General features: G+C 39.9%; 1 protein-coding gene across 2 annotated transcripts; it reads left to right on the forward strand.

Moving 5' to 3' along the window:
- The first annotated feature begins 6589 nt into the window (after positions 1-6589).
- LOC117470134 (galactosylgalactosylxylosylprotein 3-beta-glucuronosyltransferase 1) lies at positions 6590-27054 on the forward strand. 2 transcript variants are annotated; one of them, XM_034114701.1, is made up of 7 exons: positions 6590-6745; positions 10292-10434; positions 12531-12602; positions 12708-13219; positions 18455-18751; positions 22586-22687; positions 23844-27054. In XM_034114701.1, the coding sequence occupies exons 2-6, from the start codon at positions 10323-10325 to the stop codon at positions 22670-22672; spliced, it is 1080 nt and encodes a 359-aa protein (XP_033970592.1). In that variant the 5' UTR covers positions 6590-6745; positions 10292-10322; the 3' UTR covers positions 22673-22687; positions 23844-27054. The 2 variants fall into 2 exon arrangements, with proteins under 2 accessions (XP_033970592.1, XP_033970593.1); XM_034114702.1 differs by lacking the exon at positions 12531-12602.
- The last annotated feature ends 269 nt before the right edge of the window (positions 27055-27323 follow it).

Below are 27323 nucleotides of genomic sequence, written 5' to 3' on the forward strand. Positions count from 1 at the left end.
AACCCCTAATGGCAACAGTTAGAAAACATCTATACAATGAAAATGCTATTCATTTTCTTGTTGCTGAAGGGTAAATTAATCATAAAAAGGGCTTTGGTGAGTCAAATGTAAATACATGTTGCCTTTTTTCTCATTTGTTAATTATAATAACAGTATTTAAAGCAATACATTTGAAATTCTGTCACATAAGCTTATTTACATTTCTCTACGGTAAATATAAAAACGCCAGTAGCCAGTTAGCATACCCTAGCATAAAAACTAAATATGCCTACCAGCACCTCTAAAGCTAATTAAACCTGCAGTGTGGAGACCCTGTGGCAGTGAGAGTAATTACGCAAACATTTTTGACACAGACTTATGATGTATAGTACGCTAGGTGAGTTTACCACATCTTCCATGCCCCTAAAAGGGCTTTCTTCAAATCTAAACGTGCACATATGGGGACGTACTTATTTAAGGTTTTAAGAAAGTGCCAATAGCCTGTCCAAGAGCAGTAACGAAACATCTTGTACGTACTATTAGTCCTTTCTCTTCTTTCTGTGCTCTCAGACGAGTAGGCATAATATTGTATATTTAAGTTTATGTTGAAAGCACATTATGCTAATGCATTTTTTGAATATTTTAAATATTCAAGTTTTAAATAAGCATGTATTACTCCCTGGATGGCGCTATCCATGGCACTGAAAAGGGAGTCAGCATGTTTAATTAGCACTAAACCTTTTGTTGTGTTATATATGATGACATCCCTAGTGTTTTTAATGAGGAAAGAACAAGAAAAGAGAGGGAAAATATTGCAATATGTTATGAGTTTAAAATGTGTATATTCCTGTTAATGTCAAGTTTCAAAATAGTTTAACCAATTGCCCAATTATAAATGTTACTTTTCCCAGGTGCAAGACCTCCGTAGTCTTTTTAGGTCCACTGTTGTTTTTGATTTATTTTCAAAAACATTAACGTCTCGAATCACCCTCCCAAACCCCCTTGACTATTATATATGTTTTTAAATAGCACACAGCCTTTAATGCATCAAGATATCTTTGACGCACTAAACATCACGTACAGTTTCAGTCTCAGTCACAATGAGGAGAAACGATGAGACAGTAATGTTCTCAAGCCTTCCCTCGTGGTCTACCCAGGATGACATCTCCCTTCACTCCGTTCTGATCCGAGCCGGGTAGCGCTGACCCGACAAGGCACGTCCAATTCTCAGCGGCAGCCTCTGCAATCCTGGCGGAGCTCCTTGAGTCTCCTTCAGTCTGCTCAGCCTGCTGTGAGAGGCTCCCTCGTCCTCCAAGGTCCAGCATTGGAAACGTGCCCTGTGTAAGCCGGACTATAAATTAGTCAGGATACGTTAAGGGCACGCTGCGCTAGGCTATCCCCCCGCCGTTATGAGCAGAGAAGAACCGGCCTGAAGGTTGGTGCTCTTAAATCTTTCATCATTGCTGAGCCAGCCAGATCCCGACATAGACTGGTGCCATCAATCAGGGCCAATGCTCACAGCTAATGGGTAATTCAAGTTTTCCTGAAAGTGAAACAGCCATCCTCATCATCTAAATCAAGCATGTGAAACAGCACTTACTGCCACACTCTCTGGCATATTTTTTTTATCAAACAGCATTTACACTGATTAGGATAACTGGTCTGCAAAAAGTGAAAACCTGGCAGATAAAAGCTTGACATGGTTTACATCTAATTACACTTCAGACACTTTTTGAATACTAATTACTGCATCGATTATCACCACTATCAATTTAACTGTGTTAGAATTCCACTTAACTTTCAAAATATGATATGATCATAAACAACATAGTCGTTTTTCCTCTCACAGCCAACTACAGTATGCATACAGTAGCTGCCTGCATTGCTATTATTAGACTCAAAGCAAGTAGTGGTTTCATGAGGAGAGGATCACATTCGCTCATGGCAGGTGTGAATTGGATTGATGGGACAAGTAACACAAAACTAGTGTGAAGGCGACCTTTCATTGACCCCAAAAGTGGAATATGAATAGTAGCAAGCACAATCATGGCAGACGTAAAAGTGGGAATGCTTTCTTCGTCATATACGTGTTTTGTCAAAGGTGATCCTTGATGTTATAATTCTAAGAACATTAAACACTTTGAAAGGGAAAATGATTGCCAACTCTGCTCCAGATTTCCGATTAACATATTACAGTATGTCATCAGGTCCCTCTCTGCCCACAAATGACTTTAATTATTTTGTCAGACAGACGGAAAGATTTAAACTGCCTCAGTGCACCCCAGTCTTTAAAACACAAGATCGTTCTAGATAATGAGTCAGCCTCTAATTGGTTTTTTCATTCATTAGATGTTACTGTTTCCTGTCTGAGTAGAATGAGAATTAGCCTATTAATTAGATAGTTATTGAATATACTGTTTTTAATAGAACTAATAACATTTTGACTTTAAAAGTTGCAGAGAGATCCTAATTTGAGAATGAAAATAAGACGTCACATTACACTTTGAATTCATGCATGAATTAAATTGTATTCAGTTAAAGGGGCCTGTGCTGCAGCATATATTTTCACCATCTGTCTGAAAACAGATCCCAGCTCTGTGGTGATTGGTCAACTGCTTATAGATGTCCCGCCCCTTAGCCTATCTTGTACAATGTGTTGTAGCGCTAGCCGATAGAAGCACGAGTGTTACATAGTGAGGTCACTATGTCACAGGAGTAAACAAAGGAGTCTAATGGAGGCGTTTCATGCGGGGGGGAGTGTGTGGGAGAGATGTTCTCTTTCCGGATTTGAACACACACAAATGCATAATAAAGGTCTACCTCTTGTAGTGCCTGCATTGTTTCTACTTTCAGAACCTATTCCACATTTTCAGGTGTCATCAAAATTGACCAGAGGAACCAAGCCAAGCCACATTTATCAAACTTTATGATGATGTTATTATGAGTATATGCCTTTAAATAAAAAACAGGACAGCCAGAGAAGCATATTGCCAGAGAAATCCTGGACAGATCACCTGCTCCTGGCGTACTGTATTTCAAAGCAATTAAGCCTTTTTGAATCAATGCTTCAGAATTCACTTTTAATGACACCTCCAGGCGAGGCTTTTTGGGTGCCTGTGACAGTAAAATTAATAATGATCTATTGCTGCAACTTGTCTTCCAAGTTTCCCCGATTGGGCTATCCCTGAAAAAAAGGCTTTACCAAGCTGTTCGGAGACAAATGGATGCATAAACAAACACGAACAATTGTACATACCAGGACACACGGTCTCCAGAGAACCTGCCGGTTGAAGAGCGCCAGAAAGAGAGCAATATAAATATTACATTATTATTGGCTTTTCAAGAAATAGGAAATGGTCAGGGCCAAGGGAACTCAGAAGAGCAGACTCACCAAGAAACGCAGGGCCGGCCCTTACCAATTTGTTGCCCTAGGCAAGATTTAAGCTGGCGCAAAAACGATTTAACAGAACAGGTTTTACGGAAACCACTGGTTTTACCACTATGTCTATTTACATTCATTCCAACTGTCTACTAAAGGCCTCAATCTCACACCTCAACACCTTACCTTAGCCTGACTCTCCTTGCCTTTCTGACCCGGGGGCTGCAGGGCTGCGGGGCTGGGGCAGTTCAACTTACCTGATTTTGGGGGGGGGGATGCGCCATAGTTTATTTGCGCTGTACGCAATATAGGCGTAGTTCTGTTAAGATAAGATAATAAGATGTACTTTGTTGATCCAAAATCGAGAAATTGTTTTGTTGTGAAATTTAAATAAAACATTTTTTTTAATTGTTTTCTTTTTTCTTACCCCTAATTGTTGGCGCCCCCCATGGGTTGATGCGCCCTTAGCATTAGCCTATACTGCCTATGCCAAGAGCCGGCCCTGAAGAAACGTACATGTTGAATCAATTAAAAAAAAACAAAAAAAAACATTTTCTGTAAAGTAGCCTAGTAATACACGTTGAAAAGCAGTATGTATATTTTTATTATACTTGTTTTCCCTATTACAGTTGACTTTTGTTGACAATTTGGCAAAATTAAGTGTGAACTTTTGTTTTTCATTTGCATTGGAAATCTTAACCGTCCCTTATGCTTTAAGTCACATGTTGTGGTCTCTATCATTGAATAGATTTTTGCTGAGTTGTAATTACTATGGTCATTTTGGTAAAAACAGGATGACAGTCTAACTATATAAATAGTAGCAGGATTATATAGATGTTCAAATCCCTGAAGGATCCGTTTTTGCTTAGGATTTGTTAGAATCGTGTTTTGCATGGAAAAAGTCTTCCAATTCCTTCCAAGGTTAAAAGCATTTCCTTAAATCAATTCAGTTACAGGAAGGCTATGAGTTAAACTTATTTAGACATCTGAAGAAACAAACCATAGGCCTAAGCTGTAAAGGGTTACAATTTGGCAACTGATACCATGCTCCTTTATAACCATTAATCATAATTTGAAAGTAAATAATCGTAAAATGGGACAATCTGCTGTGTGTTGATTAACAAACAAACTATTTACTGTATCGTTACTCTGAGATGAACAATTTTTTACCTCTCATCTTTCTTTTATCATACAGTACCTTTTTCTCTGACATCCTCAAACCCAGTAGAGGAACGGTTTGTTTCGCCCCTCCCACTTCACCTTTTGGGGGTAATGGTGTTAGTTCAACAATCAGTACAACAATTTTCACACATGGCATTGTTGCTGTGATTCTTTATTAATCAGCGGCAGGTGTTCCCTTCACAGCTGGTTAACCCGTGCTGATGTGAAAGGCTGTCAAGCGTCATTGTCTGCCATTGGCTGCTGTATCTGTGCTTTGGGATTTACTTTCTTCATTCTTGCCACATCACACAGTTCAGATGCTGAGAACACAAATAGGTTTTGTAAGGTGGAAACTTCTAAATTCTTAAGACAACACGTCTAAAATATGTCTAAAACTAATTAGAAATGTCTAGAAACATGGAGAAATGCAGGCTGCAGTATTTGTTTATGTGAATGTGAATGTTGTGCATGCTAACGATAATTTTGTTAAAATTCAGATTTTTAGCAGGTGCTGTTTACCTGGTTCACCATGTCACTTTAACATGTTACATGTTAGCTTTTTAGAATTAGCATTAAACACAGTGTGAAATCATGTGTGAAGTGTTTGGTATTGGTTCAATTAGATGGATTAAGTTGACCTAAATCTTCCTGAAAAAATAAGTACATTTTCCATTTCCAACCTACTCAAATGTCTAAACAAATCTGTGCCAAAGAACAAATCAATACTTTTAATTAATGCACTCTTAATTTCACTAAACAAGCATCCTAGCTCTCCATATTGTATACATAACAGCAATATGAGTTCCAGCTCATTTCAGCCTCAAAGGGCTTGCCACATTGCTTTGTTTTTCCCCCCAAAAAATTGTCAAAATTGAGCTCTGAAATGTTGGCAGGATGATGTTCTGTGTTTCTTTCTGTTTAGCTTCATCATAATCTTTCGGAAGTGTTGAGCAGAAATCAAAACGACAATACTGTCATTGCAACTTAGCATGCATGACGGTACCTGGCAGTGAAAGCCTTTCTATCGCTGCTGTAAGGTTGTTGTTTTTTTGCCACTACAGCAGTTGCTTGTCGCTGTCATAAAAAAATGAATAGCCTACTGCAGGAGCTGCACTAATCCATGAAGACCATTTCTGGTATTCATATTTTATTTCATATTCCACACGACTGACGTCAACCCCAGAGATGCATGATCCTTCAGTTTGAGGAATTGAACAATGAGCTAGGGCAATCTGAAAAATAGATTGCTTTGAAATTGTGTGCACATTAGGCACAAACACTCCCTATTGCAATACTAGGTCACAGGCAATGCCTATTACAGTATGCCTATTTATACAACAGTGTGCCTCTGTAAAATGAATCTGGGACTCTGTTTATTCCCCAAAAAGCTACATATTTGCACTTTTTATGAATCTCTATTACAAAGACTTCCGCCACCTACTTTCCGGCGCTGATGCAGCGTGCAGACATCACTAGCTGAGTGGAGCATAAGCTTCCATCGAGGCAGCATTTCCTCAGATGTATTTGAATAAGACATGATGGCAGCCAGTTTATTTTCGTAACATCCCCCACCCCAGACTGTTGGCAAGCATGGAGTTGTGACTAACCCTTTTCCATGTTCCACATTAGGCATACAAATAGAAAACCTGACTGTGTCTGTTCAGTTCAGATTGGAGTCAATGAAGTAGGATGATCAATATATATTTATGTCATATGTCGCACATGAGTAAATGCAGGATTGTAAAGCACAGCAGTGGTATGCCGCTGGGGGAAGGACTCATGCTGTGAATGTCAATGCTCATCCAAATTAGAGTATGACTTGATACTGTAACACTTTTCCTCAGCCGCATTTTCAGCCTTAGCTCTTTGATGTTAAATAATTAATATATCACAGCAACAACGCTCACAAAGGTGTTTCGCCAATCATTTCTGTAAAGCATTTGACTCTTAGAGCCTATCCAAACATGTTTAAACCTGGCTGACCGTCCTTGAATGTCTCATACTGCTGTGAGTCACACATGAATGTACATACTGTGAAAACACTGTCATATTCACTGAAATGTTCTTCTTTGTTGCCCGTCTGCGTGAGAAGACTCATCAGCGGAAGAGAAAATGGTCGGCTGAAGTGCCATAAAGGACATCACCGCTACTTATTTCATCCAGTATGCAGTGTGGCCTTCCCAGCTGCGTATCACCAGTGATGCGATGATTCAGTTGTAACTGTGGGTAAGCATCAAAAGCCTTTTTTCATTCATTAAGAATAGATGTACTACATGCATGATATGTTTTAAAAGGGGCATTCAAGGGTCAGTTTACTCATCAAAAAGAGGGTTGCTGAAGCTGAAACACCATTGGCTCAGTCTGTAGGGACTTGTGAACCCTAGGGTCGCTGGTTCAAGTCCCTGAACAGACCATCATTTTGAGTGGAGACTGATACTTAAAGAGGTCCTTTGAGTGGTGCCATTGCCATCTGTATTTGCAGTATTACCCACCCATCATACTTGCTTTTATTTCTTTTTACAAGACTTTGGCAAAGAGTTTATTTAATGGAAAATTAGGTAGTTTGAATTTTTCCTCCTTGACAAAGATAATCATTTTCAGCCACTATAATCAAGCTTACATAGACTTAATCCAAGAGCATGTTCACAAGGTCAAGGAATCAATTTCACATCAAATGTAAGCAAAAGCTATGATGTGTGGTCGGGGTTCTCCTCAAGAGCCATCAAGATTACATCGTGAATGAGCAGCGACCTATAGGTTCAAGTCCTGCCCAGGGCCCTTAGCATTATGTCATCCCCCTCTCTCCCATGCATTTCCTGTCTCTATTTTACTTTCAAATAAAGCAGAAATGTGCAACTAAAGAAACCTACAGTATACCTTGATTTTTATTTTATTTTCTATTTTATCTTTATAGGTCTCATTGAGATTAAAAATCTATTTTTCAAGAGAGTCCTGGCCCAAGAATGGTAATAGCACAGTTACAGACCATTTTAAAACACTCAATCACAACACAGTCATACAACAAGTTAGCCAAAGCATGTAATGATGCAGTAAACCGTTGAATATGTATTCAACTGAAGGTTTGTTCTATTAAATAATTGTATTTCAGGTTTTGTTTTAAGGGTTTAAAGGGCATTTACATGATCCCACCTTTTCTTAAAATATGTATTTTCTGTGTTAGTCTGTGAAAAACACTTTCTCTGTAAAGTACCTCTCCAGTAAAAGAGAAAAAAGACAGCTTTTCAACTCTGTAGAAACTATGTCTGCACGTATAGGATGTGTGGTAATAACACTTAGGCTGTTCTCACCTCAAGGCTTGGGCATTAATGATGTAGTTATTTACAGAGCTCAATACAAGTAATTGGCATGCACAATTATAATAAACCTCAATACACTGTCACCTTCCCCAGCAGTGGGAACAGGATCACTGTGGGAAATGTGATGACTTGCTTCCCCATGTGTGAAGCTGTAATGAATACGCCAAACACCTGTGCTCACCTTATGTCTGTTTTTCTCCTTGTTTAATTGAGCAGATCAGTTAATAACTGCATTTTTCCAGTTATGGTTCGGCGTAATGCCATAAGCCTATTAAGGAGGAGGAGAGAGCGTCCCTGAGAGAGACGGGAGGTTTGTCATCCTGATATTCAATGTAAATGAGCCTCGTGGCATTGAGGTAGCACAGGGAGTGACTGGACTTAATAATAAGACATTCTGAAATGTAATGATGCAATCCGAAACCAACCAATTACAACCATTTGAGAAAAACTATGTTATATTTTTTGTTGAGACAGAGTCAGAGGTATTCATTCCTGTATATCAAAGACTGGGTGAAATTACTGTATATATGGTGTATTTTTATGTATTTCAATCTGTTTTATTGTACAAAGTTATTTAAGTTTCACATTTACAAGCTGTGATGAACCCCTTAATGCATCAATAGTCTTAATCGAATAATTTTATATAAATTATTCTGAAAGGGGCTATTAAACATAACAAGTAGTTTTACTTTACGTACTTTTAAACTTTTCAAGTTTATTTTGATGACAATAATTTTGTGCTTTTACTTTTACTTTGACTATATAATATTATTTTATATTGCTACTTTAACTTAAATAAATGACTGGACTTTTTTTTACATTAGCTGCTTTAAAATTCTTACTACTTCAAGTACATAGAAAATACATTTGAAAGATTAATTTTCTAGATTTCCATTTCCAAGTCGTTTCCAGTTAATGTCTTTCATATTGTAATTAGATTTGTCAAAGGGATACAAAGTGGAACCAAACATCCTGGACTCAAAGGGCACATTTCCCAGACAGAGGAGCTGCAGTCTGGTGACATCGTTTCCTGCCATTTGGCCGGTGAAAAGTTTCAGCACTGGGCGTGAAGTCCCTGCTCCTCACTGATGGCACCGATGAGTTCATTGTGTTGGCAGAGGGCACAAGCTCCTGTACCATAGAAACCTCCATGTGTTGACCCACTGTGAGACTTTAATAGTGACGGTTTTCTTTTATGAACTTAAATGTTTTACCTTTTACAATTGACTGCATAGGTTGACATATTGCTCTACCAGCTCCATCCTATTATTAGCCCTTAACAATGTATCAATGGCCCTTTTGGTCTTTGTGAAGATGGGAGTCCTTTAGTGCCTGTCCCTTTCTAAGCATTACATTTAGCTACTTGTTTGCTTGACTCATGAAATGGGTGTAGGTTATTTTAAATGCCTTTTTACGTCAAGTATTTCATGGATTCTTCTCAAGACATTTGACCCCCTTCCCCTATCTCATAACTCTGGTAATCTTACTGCTTTCTGTTCTATGGTCTCTTTTTATTTTCTCTAAACATTGCCTCTTGATTCACTAATGTAGGCCTATGTATGTTTGTCGTATGCTTGTATTGAAGCGTTATAGAGAGGCGAAGTCCCGCCCATCTACTTCCGACCCATGGGACCTTATTTCGGAAAGATTATGTATTGAAGTCAATGGGGAGAGAAAGATTATCTTTCGATCCCGTTTGAATTGTGCCACGAATTACACATATGATGTTTGTCAATCTTAAAAAATGATTTCCATGTCAAAAAAGTCACAGTTTGTCGTAAAACTGTTGAAATATAAGACTATGAAAAATACGCAACTAGAAAGACTACAAATCCCAGAATCCCGGTCCCGCATGCTGGCTCTTACGGAACCGACTAACTCTCCTTGTGTGTATGTACAGCTCTCAACACGCCCAGACTTGGAGTGATTTTCACCTCTTTTAATACTTTTCGCCTCATTCTGAAAGAAAGAAGTGAAATGTGCCAACGTGACGGCCGTCTTGGTGTGTGGTGAGAGACGGGAGATGTAGTTCATTGAGCGGTTTCACACACAAAAAAGTGTTACTTCACAGTTTTACGACACATTTTTATTTTTTTGACTTGCAAAATTATCTTTTAAATTGACAAACATCATATGTGTAATTCGTGGCACAATTCAAACGGGATCGAAAGATAATCTTTCTCTCCCCATTGACTTCAATACATACTTTTTCCGAAATAAGGTCCCTGGAGGTCCCCCGGAAAGGGAGGGACTTCGCCACTCTATTTAAATTAAATGTATTAAAAAATGCAAAATGATGATAGATCGGTCTTTGTTTTCTAGTATTCTAAATAGTGGTTGTGTGCAAATATGAACACAAATACAGTCATTTAATGTATTTTTTCAAAGTGATTTGACCTTTAACCCTATGTGTAACAAGATGCATATTGATGATTATTCCATCTTTTTTCTCCAGGTAATGCCGAGCCAAATAACCAATCCTGGAGATGCCGAAGAGAAGAGATATTCTTGCCATCGTGTTGATCGTGTTACCCTGGACTCTGCTCATCACTGTTTGGCACCAAAGCGCTATAGCTCCACTCCTCGCCATCCGCAAGGGTATGCACTGCACTCCACTGGCAATATCAAACCTGGAGTGGGTCCTTGAACCTAACACTTCTCTCCAGGTTTAGAAAACAGGCAGTTCATTTAGAAGCACTCACCAACATGACCATGTGCTTCATCGTAGCTCAATAACACTCGTCCAGTCATTGTAAAACTCATCACTGTGGATTGTTTGGTGCATGATAAAGACAGAGAAGTTACCATCAGGTTCCCTCTCTCATACATCTAGGAGTTATTTTTATATTGTGTGTTCAATCAGTTGAATATGATGAATTGTTCAGCTGTTTCTAATCTGTTTCTATGCCGACAATGACTTTCCCAGTACAGTTGTTACGAAACAATGTCCTTTCACAGCAGCCTATCCGCTCACATGCCTCTGCCCATCAATCCACGCTTTCCTCTTGGCGTGACGCTCAGCCACGCAGAGCATGCCGTGTACAGCAGCATGTCGTCATTAATTCATCCATTTAGGTTCAGACTGTTCCACTTTTTATACTCATTCAAATTCAGTGGGAATTCATTTCTGTGTTTGTTTAATCAGAAATGTTAAATAATAAACGTCTCCTCAATTAGCTCCACAGGGGTATCTTGCATCCACATGTAATGTCACGTCTGCACACCAGCGTGAGTCATCAAGACACACACTCATGAGCCCCCTGATTATCCCCCAGAGACCACAAACCAACAGTTTAAAATGTCAAGTAGGCTGCAGAGTAAACAAAGCCATATTAGGGCCGCAGCAAATCAATAAAGAGCAAATACATGGGTTAACAAACAAAACAAGTTTACAGAAATGACCCAAGGCTGTCTGGAGTCACTAGACGCAACAGATTATATTTATTTATTTATTTATCGACACACTTATTGAAATAGTGTCTGATTAGTCAACAACCATTGAAAAGAATGCCAAAATGAATAAATCGTTTTGCCTCAAAAAACATAAAAAATATCACAAACCTTGTCGACAATTAAATACAGTGAGACATAATGAAGTATATATTACAAATAAATTCCCAGTGTTACCTGACCCAGCTCTGCCAACAGGCTCCTTTGTGTGTGCTCTTAAAAGAGAAGCTAAAAGGGTTTTTTGGCAGCGCGCTGGCTGGCAACCTTTGCTGAACATCTGGCCATCAGCAGATTGTGTTAATCTATGTACTGCAGAAAAATCCTCCTTATGTTGGAGGTGCGAGTGGAGCCGGAGAGGAGAAGTGACAAAGATGGCCATTAGCTGTGGCACAATGAACCGAAATTAACAACCTTAATGATTTTATAATCATATTCTATCCATCACGACCAAACTACTGGGGCCTTTACCCCTAGACTCAATATATCTCAGCGGACTCATTCAGCACTGTTCACAGTCAAGTCTTGCGTATAGTGTTCATAATTTATTTTTCGTTTTGACATAAAAATGTATATTTAGCATATTTCAGAAGAGAAACAGCAGAAATCAGAATGTTAGCAGTAACATCACTATAGTGCTGCAGCTGCTGGTATATTTGATTATGAATTATATTAAATTACTTTCAAATGCCCAACATGATTACAAAATGACTTCACCAATTACAGGTTATATGCTGAAAATGAGCCGTTATAATTTGTATTTGGTGTCACCTAAATTGTTAAACCCCAGCAGAAAAATGCCTTATTGGTTGCAGTAAATAATCACATAAAATGGTTTGCTCTTTTAGAGTTATTTATTAGCCAAAATATATTAATAGTGGAGTTTAGATTGTGTTCAGTCCATGCTTACAAACCAGTATTCTTTCCACAGTTAATTACAGCAAATGTAGTCATGTTAAGGGATCTCAGGAAAATAATTTTTGTAGTCAATTTAAATGAGAACACCAGGACTAATTTCAGCTAAATGTCTCCCTGTTTATTGCAGGAAAGTAACATAGGAGACCAAACACAAATAGGGGGAATGTCTACTGGATCCACATACCAACACATTTTCCTTCTTTTGAAACGAATGCCCAAAGGCAACCCTGAGGGAATAGCAAGGCCATCTCTCCTCTCCCTTTCCCTCGCTGTCTCTCTGTCCATCAGCTGTGTTATCCTCTCACGGTGCCTGCTTTCACTTTTTGCAGCCTGTCACCACCTAGTAAAAGAGATCTTTATCATTCCAGAGAGGCTTGCAGTCCGCCATCACCGGCTCTCAGGTACACTTTACCCCCATTGGGTTTAAGTCACCTGAGGCAAATATACAAAGGGCAGCCCAAGGTCACACTAATGCCTTACATGTCTTCTTATCCCCAAATCTGCAGATGACGGAGTGGAGGGCAAGAGGGAGGCTGGTGGCCAGGCACAAGACTCCAAGGAATACTGTGCCTCAGATAAGGACATTGTGGAGGTGGTGAGGACAGAGTATGTGTACACGCGGCCTCCTCCCTGGTCAGATGTGCTGCCCACCATACACATCATCACCCCCACATACAGTCGGCCGGTGCAGAAGGCGGAGCTCACGCGGCTGGCCAACACCTTCCTCCACGTTCCCAATCTGCACTGGATCCTGGTGGAGGACTCCCAAAGGAGAACGCCTCTCGTCACGCGGCTCCTCCGAGAAACAGGGCTTAACTACACCCACCTCAATGTGGAGACGCCCAGGAACTATAAGCTGCGGGGTGACACCCGGGACCCCAGGATCCCCAGGGGCACCATGCAGAGGAACCTGGCCCTGCGCTGGCTGAGGGAGACCTTCAACGCTAACAGCAGCCAAGCTGGAATTGTCTACTTTGCAGACGACGACAACACATACAGCCTGGAGCTGTTTGAGGAGGTAAGAGCTGCATTCATGTTTGTTTAATGCATTGTTGTTTTTACAAATTCTTAATGAATTGGCCAAAAGAAAAATAGTAAGACAAGGCACAATAAGAGTGTTGTTTGATATTTACAAAATGCTACATCAACATAACTGGATTAAGTCCTTATATATCTTATTGTATCTACAAATAAACATGCAAGTCCTGCCTAGATTCTTGCACAACCCAATCACCTCTATCCTTAAAGAAGTAGTACACAGAAAAACTAAATACATTTTATATAGAAGACCTACTCAAAGGCTGTCTATGGTTCCATAAAAGGTTTATCAGTGCAACCAAACTCTGACGGAGGACAAACGAAAGAAAAAAATATTTATAATTAATCCGTGATTTTTGCAATAACATAAATAATATATATAATATAATAGATAGATGAACTCAGACGATTGCTAACAAACATCAGGTAGGATTTTCTCTGAAATGGCAAGATGGGTGGGAAGGGGGAGGGACGGGGTGGCATGGGAAAGGGATTCCCTATATTTTGTATTTCTTTCTTTGTCTTTTCTTTTCTTTTTGTATTGTCTATATTGTCTTTATAATTTGTATCTGTGTATATAAGTCCCTTTGTGAGGGCAAACAAAAAAAAACAATAAAAAGTTGGCCACAAAAAAGAATTAATCCGTGAGAAAGAAATATCGGCAGTATTATCCAAGTGTCACCTTGTATTGATAGCTCATTAAACAAAAAAATGTCCAGATGATCCTCCCTTGTAGTCATCTGTTGTGAAGGTGTGTCCCTGCTCACTAATTTGTGCTTTTAATTGAGAACCGCCTTCTAGGGAACTACTACTTTAATCAAATTATAAAGTATTCAAACTTCTATCATAAAACTAATCATCTAAAGCAGGGGTCGGCAACCTTTTTGATATGAAGTGCCATTAAAAAAGAAAATTGTGATCAGTGTGCCGACGATCGTGAATTGTCAACGGGGGGGGGGAGCTCGACGCTCGTGAACTGTCAACAGGAGGGTGGGGGGAGCCTCGCTGCGGGGAAGCAGTGTGTGTACCTCTTTCACCTGTCAGCGCAACTTAGGCTACATGATGCCGTTTAAACAAATTTAAATAATTGGTTTAAACGGCATAATAATAAGGATGACCGTCCGTTCTGTGATTCTCCAGCACACACAGATGGCCAGTGCGCCCCTGTGTAGCATATTATTTCGATGAGAGATGAGCAGATCGCCACAGGGCTTTCAACTAAAGACACAGCCACGCAAAAACTGCGGCATTTGTACAGCTTCTTATGGGTACTGCAATTTGTGAAGTGCCGGCGCAGCAGCAGTGCTTTCCTCTGTGGTGAAACGATCAGCACTGCACCACAGAGGAAAGCGGCAGAAAGTCGCCTGGAGTTAAAGAGAGCGGGGCTGCGTTGCATGCATGGCTTCCTTCTGCACGGGGAGACGCACTCTGGCGGTGGTCTCGTTCAAGATCCGAAAATACAATTTTTATATTTTGCACACTTATTCCACTTATTCCTAGTGTGCCACTGGTTACGGTGCCGCGTGCCAACATTGGTTGCCGACCCCTAATCTAAAGCTTATACCCACAAATTTACATTCAGCCGAAACGTACAAACTTCCTGTTTACGTGCCAAGCCAAACATGTCTTTCAAGCTAAAAGAAACAAAACAAATACGTTTATTCAGGGTAATTCAAGCAGTCTGGGAGACTAAACCATTCCCAGTTAAAACAGAGGAGAAATCTCAGAGGAGTGACTGGAATTGATCCAGAGAGCCATAAATCAGTGAACTCTCAGCAATATATCATGGTCATTCTGTGCAAAGATGTAGTAAAATAAAACTAACTGCACTTTTAAAAGGGCTCTAAGAAAGGCTGAGGCAGATTAAATGAAATATAGTGGTATTTTTTTGTGGTGTAGTGCAAGAAAAAAAAGGTTTAAAATATAGATAGAGCCAATGATATCCACTATTTATTTGAGTTGTATCTGAAAAAAACATACATGCTCAGCTAGTAAATTGCATGCTTTCTTCCCTATAACTTCAGTTTAAACTATTGCACATCCCAGCCACTTACTGTAGCATCTGTAACCTGTTATGTAAGGAGAGGTGGAACTATAAATCCACTCAGTAACTTGAAGCATTTTTCTTTTAGCCCTAACAAGCAGTCAGGGTTCTGCAGCTGATGGAGAGATGTTTGGGCATGTAATCAGTACATCTCAGGCCATCCATCTCAACATCAGCTGAATTACCTGAGCGGACACGGTCTAGGTCCTCTGAGTATTAGCCCCGGGTCTTGTTAGTGGTGCAGACAGGGTCCGTAGTAAATGGAGCGCCGGGTATTGACGGGGCCTGTCATTACCTTTCTCTGGGAATCAGCTGAAGTGCTCGGTCTCCCTCAGAGGCCCTCCATCACCTCCAACGGGCCTATTTATGGGCCAGAGTAAGAGCCCTGAGGAGGGAAGACAGAGAGAGGATAAGAGGCAGAGACGGAGAAAGGAAAAAAGAGGATGCCAGTGAAAGAGTTGGGACAGCCAGATAGACAGAAAGTAGAGAGTTGTCTGCAACTACAGAATAGTTTGCTGACAGCTAAGTAAATATTTATATGTCTCAACAGTTTGAAATCAAAGAGGCGTTTAAGTCTCAAGTGTAGAGACAAAGTTGAAAGATTGATGTGCTTCATTTATTCTGCATCTAGAGTGAGCATCTTGAATTCGAATACAATTCCTACTCTAATTGATACAAAATAATAAAAACATTTGAGCTACTTCAATTCTGACAAGCTGTCTGCATCAAAATCAATGAAAATATCTACAAAAAAACATTAAAATGTTTCCCATGATGCAGTAGATCTAAACACAATGTGAATTATTGAGGCGTATGGGAGGCTGTGGCTCAGTGGATAGTGTGCTGGACTTCGATTCAGGGGATAGCAAGTTCGAGTCCCACTGCAGTCAGCATGTCGTTGTGTCCCTGGGCAAGACACTTCACCCCAAATTGCTGCTGTGGGGATTGTCCACAGTACCGAATGTATGTAAGTCGCTTTGGATAAAAGCGTCTAACAAATGACATGTAATGTAATGTCTTTAAGTGTTTATGTTCCTTTCCCAAACCACAAAAGGTTTGACTGGTTGGAATATGCTATTTTTAACCAACCCATAATGTCAACAAATTGATTTCAAGAGAATGGATCACACACATAAAGACATTAACTGCAGTAGGGCTGGGTTATAAAAAAATCTGTTTTTCAAAACCGACCATCGGTGATTTCATTATATACAGCTCTGGAAGAAATGAAGGCACCACTACAGCATTATCAGTTGCTATGGTTTTACCAGGTATTGTGTTTCAATACAATGTTTTTTTTATTTTATTCTATAAACTACTGGCAACATTTCTCTGTTTTGGAATTCAACATACGCTGGACTGGAATGGCTGCCATATATGTAGAGATTGATTTAAGACAAATGTTTGAGAAAAGATATTTGAGAAACTATCATAAGTACTGAAAAGGACATTATGTTATCTTCATTTGATCTTTTTAATAATCTACTAAATCTGTTCAAATAGAACAGAAATTAGAGAGACAAATAACTCTGTCCACCAGATCAATTCTACATATTGTGAGCTGTAAAAAACAATGTTTTACAAAGACAAAAAATGTGACATGCAATCAGAATCCTAAATAACCTTAGCACTCTTCTTTTGTTTCGACTAAAACTTCAATTCAAGGACTTCTTGATTGGCAGTAATAAACAAAAACTCTGATTAGTTTCTTCCTCTCTGCGCCCATGCACCTGACTGCTTTCTTTTCTTTCTGAGAATTTGGCATTTTTTTTCTTGGTATTTCTTCTCTGAATCACGGCCAGTTTGCCTCTGAAGGAAGCAGGAAATAGAGCTTAAATGCTCACACAAGCCTTCAAATACAAAATGCATCAGCGGGGAACAAGAGACTCTGTACAAACACATCAAATTCATCATCATATACTTTTGCTTGGGTGTCAGTATAAAACAGATTTGTGTTGTTTTACTCTGGTTGATGTTCTCACCAGACACAGCAGGCGGAGCCATCTTCTTCACGTGTATAGTATATATCAGAAGTTGAAGAGCCTCTTCACATTGCCTGCAGAGAGCCTGATGTATGCCTCCTTTTGATTTAAGTTGAGTGTACTGTATATATATGAGGGAAGCAGAGGGGTGGATGGGTTTGTGGATGGATTCAATATGAGCCTGGCTGCCTAGTGGAACAGCAGTATTTGCGAACAATACCCAGGTGTCAATATAAGAAATAGCAAGGGAATTCCTCACATTTTGGGAATATAAGACACACAAATAATGAGGAGAGATGGTGACAGCCCTATAAACATTTCATCCTGTGTATTCAATTCAAGCATCACAATCCCATGGACACATAAGCACTCTTTTCCACCGTTAACACCCAGAGCTCATTAAGGCCAAACATCCTGCCAAATTTTATCTGGGTGCTTGGCACAGTTTTTTCCACCCCTAAAGCTCAAATCCACAGATTCCCATAAGCCCCCAGCCATCTCCGTGCTGTTCACACTCTGCAGCTCTCTGATCCCCTGAACTGACCACATAAAGACGTTTTCTATATCCATGCAATCATTCTAATGTTTCTTATACTGTACATGCACATGCATCTTTTCCCGTAGAGAGGCACCAGCATCATTATTTCTGCTGCTTTGATTGAATAGCTGTTTCCCCTTCCTTTCTGGTACAAATGTACCTTCTTTATGACTGAAGCAACTCTTGCTAGAATGGCTAACTGAGAAGCAGACAAAGAAAAGGGCAGCAAGATCGTTTGATGCTGGAAGATTAAAGGATAGACGATGGGCGATGGCAGTGCTCTACCTTAAAGAATCTCACCAGCCAACCAGCGACTAGAGCCACTTGCTCTAATGGCTTGGCTCCTTCAAACCCGCTTGGCACAATAGTTCCTTTTAAGACGGTTGTGTCCAATTATCTCATTGTAGGGCAGCTGTTGAACAATGTGTGGGATCTGCCTTCATCTTAACAGTGTGACAGCTGTGCATGGTACAAAAGCTTGGTCAATATTCACCGTCTTTCAGAATGAATAATAGCAGCAGCTCTAAAAACCCTCTGCACCGCTGTAATGCTGGCAGCTGATGCTCCTGTCTCTCTGTCATGTACACTTTGTCAGATGATTAATTCACTCTCTTCCTTCCTCCATTTTTTTGTTGTCTTTGCTGTCCCTAGATGAGATCCACTCGGAAAGTCTCAGTGTGGCCTGTAGCCTTTGTGGGCGGCTTGCGGTACGAGTCCCCCAAGGTCAATGCAGCTGGAAAGGTCTATGGCTGGAAGACGGTGTTCGACCCCCATCGGCCATTTGCCATCGACATGGCCGGCTTTGCCATCAACATGAGGCTCATCCTCTTCAAGCCGCAGGCGTATTTTAAGCTTCGTGGGGTGAAGGGTGGCTACCAGGAGAGTAGTTTGCTCCGAGAGCTTGTCACACTTAACGACCTGGAACCTAAAGCAGCAAATTGCACTAAGGTAATCCCCTTTTTTCAATGTTTAGCACCTTGACTTAAGCACTAAGCGGTAAATGTATGTTTCTAAATTGTTTGTAAGGATGGTAAAGACTGGTTTAAATGTAATAAAGCTGCTGTAGACGGTGGTGGTAAAGTATTCAGAGCCTCTACCAATACATCAATGCAGATTCAAATGTAGGTGCTGCATTCAAATTCCGACTAAAATACACATTTACAAAGGTCGAACAACATATGTCTTGTGAATTATTGGAGGATTTGACATCAAAGTGTTATTTGGAAACAACAAGCAGCTGCAACAACACACTGCTTTTTGTAAGAGGTCACAAACCAATCATGTTGGTTCAATTGTTGTGATGTCCTTTTCATGTTGTGATGTCCTTTTCATGTTGTGATGTCCTTTTTGTTTTCTGTTGTTTTTATGTGTAACCAATGTACCGCAGGTCTCCCTTGAAAAAGAGATCGTTGATCTCAATGGGATTTTTTAACCTGGTTAAATAAAGGCTACAAACAAACAAACAAACAATCTTTAATAGACATACCATATCTGTGTTGAATGTAAAATCTTAATACACTTCTAAGTATCTACAGCTGAGTGGAGCAAAACTTACTATATTTTACTTTATAATTTAAGTTCAGTTGAAAGAAACATGGGAATACTTACTTCCCACCACTGGCTGTATCATACTAATGATCCAACTTTTAAAACCTCTTGCTAAATCTGTATGCTGAACCATCTTGGTCAGATATTTTTCCCAGTAATTCATATTCAGAGGGAAGAAAGTGGAAAGAAACCACTATCTATTTTCAGAGGCTCCCCTTTGAATGTCACCCTTAGCAACAGAGAGAATTATTAGATTCTCAGAAGTTGTGTGAGAGCAAACTCTGTAGCTCTGTGCTACCAACACCATGGCAAGCACACTGCCTTGATGATGTAGGGCAGTCATACAAATCATCAAAACCACTACTTACAACAATTATATACAATATGGCTTCATTATAGGGCATTAAACCTTGTCTTATTACAGGATTCATTTTCAAAAACACTTGTTCACCTTCCTGCCATGCTAACTTCCAGTCTTTATGTTTTGCAAAGATGAGTTTACAGACTGCTGATTATTTAACACATTAATCAGCGTATTTAACAACACAGATATTAAATATTCTTATCTAACTCGCTGCATATAAGGGTAATAAACTTTGGCAACATGTCAACAACTTGGCATGTTGCCACCTGTCAAGTTATTTCTTTAAAAGACAACCAGATGACATTGAACTTGCTTCCTAATTGGTGTATCTGTAGTCGCTTTTTATTGATCAGTAATCAGGAAGACAAAATATGTCATATGTTATATATTTAAGCTTTGCGTCGCGTCGGGCCGAACCACGCCCCTTAGCTGTGATATAATGAGCATATATCACGGCCTGAAGTGAGCTATTGCTTTTATAAAACGGTTACCAAGTGTGGCAATATGAAAGAAAAATACACACTCTAATTTAAATAGTTTTTATTAGTAAATAATGATGTTCAAAATAAAATAGTCCCTCTGTTGCCTTCTGCACGAAACATAGTGCGAGGTGGTTGCTATGCAACAACACTAACAACAGCTAGCGAACATATTAGACAGAGAGCGTTGATCCATTATTTGGCTATTTATTTACATTAATGTGTATGTTGCCGTTTATTGTGCACCCACTGAAAAACTGTCCAGCATCAGTAGCATGGCTTACGTGGTTACTTGTATAGGCTGAGGTTGTTCTAGGCTGTTGCTTGGCGTGGCGAGAATATTGCTCCACTTTCTCCGGTCCCCGAGATTCGGCTTCCAGTAGCTCTGGAGAGAGCTTTCGCACCTGTGGCCACTAACGGTCATCATTTCTCTGCTTTGTTTCAAGACCCGCATCAGAAAGCTTTTGAATGGTGATACTTTTCCAGTTGGTCGACCTGCTCTTCACGTAGCTCTACATGTCGTCGTTTAGGTGCTTTTTGTTCTGGAGATAGGCACTCCTCAATCCACTCCTCCATAGTAAGACCCCCCCGGAGGTCGAAGTTAATCTTAAATGTTTATGCAGACCTTTTTGATTACAGATTTGAAAACATCGTTGCTTGCTTTAAAAGTAGCACAATTCATTATGTCAAACCTTGGAAAGTATCTAAATATCCCTGCCCTAATGCCAAAGGAACTGCACACTGAATATGTTTTTGCCGTTTGATGTCTATGTCTGGACCGCTGCGTAAAAAGGAGGGTTTCTGCCCCGTTACTTCTCCGCTGCTTTCTTGTTCCAGTTTGAAAAGCAAACTGCAGGCAGTTTGCTTTTCAGCCCAACTGTATACTGTTTATCTCAGACGCGGAGGGATACTGACTTGTTGTGAAAAGTAACTTACAATTCTACCCGTGGTATACGCTCAGTATACCACGGCTAAGAACCAATCAGATTGCTTGATTTTACTTGTCCGTTTTATAAATGGGAATAAATCAATACATTTTTTGACAGAAAATCTATTAAAATTCCATGCACCCTTGAACACACACACACACACACACACACACACACACAGAAAGGCTTGAAGGTAGCAGCAGCAACATTTTCCTCCATCCCCACTCCACCATTCCTGCATCCAGCCTTTGGTCTGGGTCACATCACTAAGCCTCTCTCTGGGCAAAGAGTAGTCAACCAGAGGGCTTTTGCTAGCCAGGATTCACACACACACACACACACACACACACACACACACACACACACACACACACACACACACACACACACACACACACACACACACACACACACACACACACACACACACACACACACACACACACACACACACACACACACACACACACACACACACACACACACACACGCACACACACACACACACACACACACACACACACACACTGAGAGACAAAGGAGAGAGAAAGGAGAGAGAAAGGGGGGAAAGGAAGAGAGAGAGGGATACTTTCAGCCAGCTTTTTCTCCTGCTCTCCCGCAGCCATTCAGAGGGGGAAATGAAAAGAGGGGATTCAGGGAACGGCTGAGAGAGCGGAATTGGAGTTGGGAGGAAAGGGGAGGTAGGGACGTCACACTGATTACAGATGAGTGCAGGGACAGACAGACAGGAGAGAGGGAGGAAGAGAGGAAGAAATAAATGGAAAGTCGTGCACGGGCATCTCTCTTTCTTATAATCTTCCACTTCAAATGCAAGTCTGACTATTAACCTCCCCCTACACCTGAGCAAAGTGGGAGTGGGCTCTTGGCACATTTCAAACACGCCCTATGCATAATTCATAGCGGCCGCCATGGAGAGATGAAAGGGAGGAGGGATCCAACACAGAGAGCCGGGAAAATGAGCTTGACAGTTTTTTTCCCTCCCCTGTTCCACTTGCCATGCTTTTCCTGGATGTTTGTCCGGTCTCGGGGGCCAGATGAACTCGGTCTCCAGCACAATCGCATGCCCAGAAGAACTGTAGCACAACTGGAAAGGCAAAAGCTCATACACACTGTGTCGAAACGTCTTCACTTGGCTGTCATATGAAGGTAGCCATTATCCTATGGGCAGTAGAGGACTTTACACACACTAACCCAAGAGGGTTGTGTCGTAACACACGGCGTGTAGTTCCTCTTCACTCCCTCCTAATGCAAGGTTCACGCTCAAGTAGCTTTTTACACAAAGACAGACCCTGTGGTGGTGTATGTTCTGCTAGAGCTATAACCGGGGTTTGAACAACATGAGGCAGAGTGGCTGCTGAAAGGGAGAGCGGCCTGAATGGGTGCATTAAGGAAACAGCATGTCACTAATGTTGCTGTTGTTTATGTTTGGTTTTCTCGACAGATACTCGTATGGCACACAAGAACGGAGAAACCTGTCCTTGTAAACGAGGGGAAAAAGGGATTCACAGACCCCAATGTGGAAATATGACTCCCTCAGATGCAGGTAAATAATAATGCTTAATACAGTAACATTTTGAAGTGAGACAGAAATGAGTCCTAAAACCCGGAAATGATTAAGCATTTAACCATTTCCGGTTCCCTCGTCTCAAAGTCAACCGTTTCTTGAACGGTTAGATGCCACAAAATAAGGTCTGTGGTTAATACAAGTTTTTTTTTTGTAATTTGTTTTTATTGAATCAGGCACAGTGAGTTTACATTTATACAGTCAATATTTTTTTTTTCTTCCCCTTTCCTACCCTCCCCTCCCGATCCTACAGTAGCTAGTAAAGTAAATAACTAAGTAAATAGATACATATATAGGTAAAAATACAGTAATGTAAAAGATAATATTAAAAGAAGATTAATTAATAGATACGGAAATAAAGAATAATAGCCATAATACATGTACCCATATACTCACATATGTATACCCACATATGCACATATATATATATATGTATGTTAATACAAGCTTTGTATAAGATTTTCAAGTTTTATTCTACAATATAAAATGCATCAGTAAATACCCCACTGGTGGATGCCCGAAGCTTCTATGTGTTTTTCCAAACAGCAGTTCCTAACAAGTGACTAAATAAGACGGCTAATGTTGCACGTGAAGCGATTAGCCGGTGACGCAGAGTCATGTGACCGCCATGTTGTTTGTTAGCCTAACGTTAGCTTTTTACTTCTGGAGATTGCATTTATTCTTCACAAATCATAAAAGTGGTTTTAATACGGGGAGACTATGCTGCTGAACAAAACCTGTAAGTATCAGACACATGTATTTGCCACAGATATTATTATTACAATATTTTTTAATCAAATAGAAATATTTGATTGCTTTTTGTTGAGGGAGTCCTTCTGAACTTCTGGGCCTTTCACTGCACCACTCTATTGCAGACCTGAACCACCTTCATGAATCATTTTCTTAAGAAGGTGAAATGGGAATGTGAAGGATTTTTTTTACCTGGTCTCACTCAGTAATATTTTAAAAAGAGCAGGTGTTTTTCATTCTTACTAGTGTACATGTGTGCTTTCTGTAGGGGCCCAATTACAGCAGATGTTGTCCATTAATCAATGTCTCCTAAATAAACAGATTGAATTAACTTAATTAAGGCTTAGCGCTCTTTCTCAGCTTATCTTAATCCTTTCTATTGCAGGAGGTCGGCCTTGGACCGGCAGAGGAAGAAAACGTCTGAGTCTCTTGATAAGTGCAACCAGCGCTCATGTCTTAATCATCAGAAAAAAAGGACATTTTGGCCTTGAAGAGGAGTTTAATCCTCTTGACTGGATCTGACATTTTTGAAACATGGACTAAAACAGTACAGAGGTACAATACTAAAGCACAGATTATTAAGTGGCTGCAGTTATTTTCCAGGTCTACTGAAGTGCAGAGAAGACGACATAAAGGACGTCACACGGCGTTGATAGACGTGACCTGCACCTTCACGGTACAGCGGCCCGCTGAGGACAAGCTAACAAAAGAGACAGCACAATACGACAAGCATACGGCCAGCGGAGTCATCCAAACAAGCAGGTTAAACCTAAACATAAACTAAGGAAAAAATATAAACATTGTCTGGATCTGCACATGGTTCAAAAGTGATATTCCACACCATCCGCCTGGATTAAAACACGACTCCAAGGACAAATAAGTGACGTGTGGACTTTCCTTTGAGCAAACAAAGCAAGTGAAGGAATGTTCTTTTGATAACTATGAAATGTTTGCATTAATTTAATCAATACTACTGACTCGTACAGTACCTGCATTTACTCTTGGGTTATCATTGTTCATTTCATGGTGTCATTATATCTCATGCATTGAAGCCACCCCCATACACTTGAAGAGAGACTGCTGTTTTAAATGTATCCCCTTGTTGTGCTTGGGAGTTGAACCGTACATGTAAACATCAAAATCCTAACACTTCTTAGCACTTAAAAAATACACAGATGATGTTCCTTTGTGGCAACATGTGTACATAGTAAGTTAACATGATTACAATCAGAGAATTGATGGCGATTTTTGACAAAAGTATTGTAATTACTGTATTTATATGTAAAAAGAAAAAGGTCAAAAAAAGTCTCTTCTCTTTCCCCCTCTGAATTCCTCACGACGACACTCAACAAGGCACAGGTTCACTCTAGGTTCAACACATGGAAAGAGTAATAGCACATCACCAATTTCATTTGGTATAAGAAACTCCAGTTTGTGACACATTCATTATTTCAAATCAGCCACACCGTAGACTCACAAATGCTGGCCTAATTGCCATGTTAGCTTTCATATAAAGTGTCATTTTCTGACATTGCGTGGGGGGGAAAGTGTGTCCCTTCAGAGAGCTAATATTGCCCCTTGTCTATGCACGCTCATATGTCCACGAGCCACTGGTTAACAAAGGTCCCTGTGTGCAAGTGTATCAAAGAGAAGGATGAAAAAGCATCAAAGCCAGCAAATGTGGTTATTAGTAGGCTTGTCAGTCCCTCTTCTCAAAAAAAAAAAAAAGACTTTACGGCTGTGTGGTGACAGAATTCCCCAAATATATAAATGTAGGCATCTGCTAAATAAAGCAGCTAATTATTTGAACATAAATGATAATGCATGGCCCAAAATGTGTTGTTTTAAAAAGAAAACTTTGGCTTCCACTCGTAAAATGACAGAATAATCTCAATTGACAGCAGGCTAAAGAAAAGCACAACACAAATAACTCTTATGTTTGCTAATGATTTGGTAGCAATGTTGACATGCCATCTTCATTATTTTGAATCGATGTGTAATGGATTATTTAAGTTACAGTATCCATCTGTTGTGCATTAACTGGATCGTATGGGAGCTCCTCTAGCGCTAAACGTCAGCAGCGATGACGCTGTACAGCTGAACACTGTAACAAAGTTATTCTACACCTCGTATAATAGAATCTCTCCTCTACTTGATAAATCATCTGTCTAGTGCAATACACAGTGGTTCTTATCTTACATTGCCCGGCAGAAGTAGCTGGAGATAATTCAAACACTGAGCCTCTGTACGGTTGCCAGATAATCTCTGTGCACCCTTCCCTTCAGCACACACAACCCAAAATACACAGAATGGAAACTTACAAAGACATTACGGCCTCTCGGGCTCATCAGCCGGGGAAATCATGCTATTACATATTTCACTTGGAGTAAGATAAGATACACACATTCAGACAATGGCTGCATTGTATCTCTCATCAGACTGGCTGTTTTCATACACTGCATGATATTAAACTGCACAGGGGTCGGCCATGCGGATCACAGACTATCTCTGAGTTGTTCTCTTCAATTTGCCTACTATTATTTATTAAAAACTCAAATGTTATATATTTATTTATGTATTTATTTGAAGTGTGGAAGTGCAATTGAATCAGTGTTTGCCCTAAAATCTGCATTTTCCAACTGCTCTCGTGAAAAAGCATGCGCACTTAAGGTATAGTGTACACGTGGATTATCATACAGATCATAAAGGGTTACCAACACCATCTTCTTTAGAGCATTGCTGCTGATATAAGTTCTACTTGAGGTCATTATCAGCTTTTTACTCCAAATGAATGAATTTGTCTGAAATGTATCTAGCGATGAAACCGTTTTAGAGTCCAACATCACCATGGAGAGGATTTCATTTGAGCTCTTCAGGTATAAAATGAAATTCAATATGTTGTTTTTCATTTACCTTTTGAAGTAAACTAATAGCATTGCTGCTGATCTAAGTTCTACTTGAGAGGTTGATTTGGCTTTAAATGGAAATGAATGAATCGATCTAAAAAAAAAAATGTATCGGCGCTGAAACACCACAGTGTAAAATGCTTAATTTGAGTGTTACAGGTTTCAAATGAAATTCACTATGTTGTCAGTCTTTTACTTAACAAAATTCTCTGCTCTCATCTTCCAAAATGCCGACAAACGTCATATGGCGTTCGGTTAGAACAAATATTTTGTGATGCTACCCGGTGATGTTTTCTGAAGCGATTCAAAAGGGCTTGACCTCAAAAGTGATGTTATAACTTTATCCGACATCTGATATGATTTTCTTTCAACAGGTGACTTATCAAGCAATATCTTAAAGCTCACAAAGAATTAGTCTACAAGAACCAACCTACCTATACATGGACTTTAGCGGTGCAGGTTATTCAATATTTAATGTCAGTTAATGAGAATTACCCTCCGAGGGGCTTCTTTAAGGCACAATACACTTTACACACAAGTCCTCTCTTTTCCTCATCTCCACTGTCATCCCCCTGACTCATGTGATTCACATTTTATGCATGTGACTCTTAAGGTTGTTTATTTGCCACAGCAATTCTGTCTCAGAGAAAGATGTTAGATGAATCAAGAGAAATAAACAACTGAGAAGAACCTCACCTGTGCGAGTGTTGTGTCTTAACACTGAATGTTTTTACACTGTGTGTTGTACTATGTGCGTTTTAAACATCTAAACCACATTAATCTTTTCTTGATGTTTCCTTAAAGTGGACCTATCATGCTATTTGTAGGCAATAGCATAGGTCTCAGATATATAAAAATATATAAAAAACATGTCTATTAAGTGTTTTGCTCAAAATACCAAACAGATCACCCATTCTAGCCATGCCTCATATCCCTCTATTTCACTTCCTGTTTCAAAA

Source organism: Trematomus bernacchii, unplaced genomic scaffold, assembly GCF_902827165.1.
Source record: "Trematomus bernacchii unplaced genomic scaffold, fTreBer1.1, whole genome shotgun sequence".
Taxonomy (NCBI): domain Eukaryota; kingdom Metazoa; phylum Chordata; class Actinopteri; order Perciformes; family Nototheniidae; genus Trematomus; species Trematomus bernacchii.

Excerpts from the sequence above, each read along its gene's own strand:
- LOC117470134 (XM_034114701.1), top strand. The coding sequence starts at position 10,323 with ATGCCGAAGAGAAGAGATATTCTTGCCATCGTGTTGATCGTGTTACCC. Across the intron at positions 12,603-12,707 it reads CCGCCATCACCGGCTCTCAG|ATGACGGAGTGGAGGGCAAG; the intron begins GTACACTTTACC and ends CCAAATCTGCAG. Across the intron at positions 18,752-22,585 it reads AAGCAGCAAATTGCACTAAG|ATACTCGTATGGCACACAAG; the intron begins GTAATCCCCTTT and ends TTTTCTCGACAG.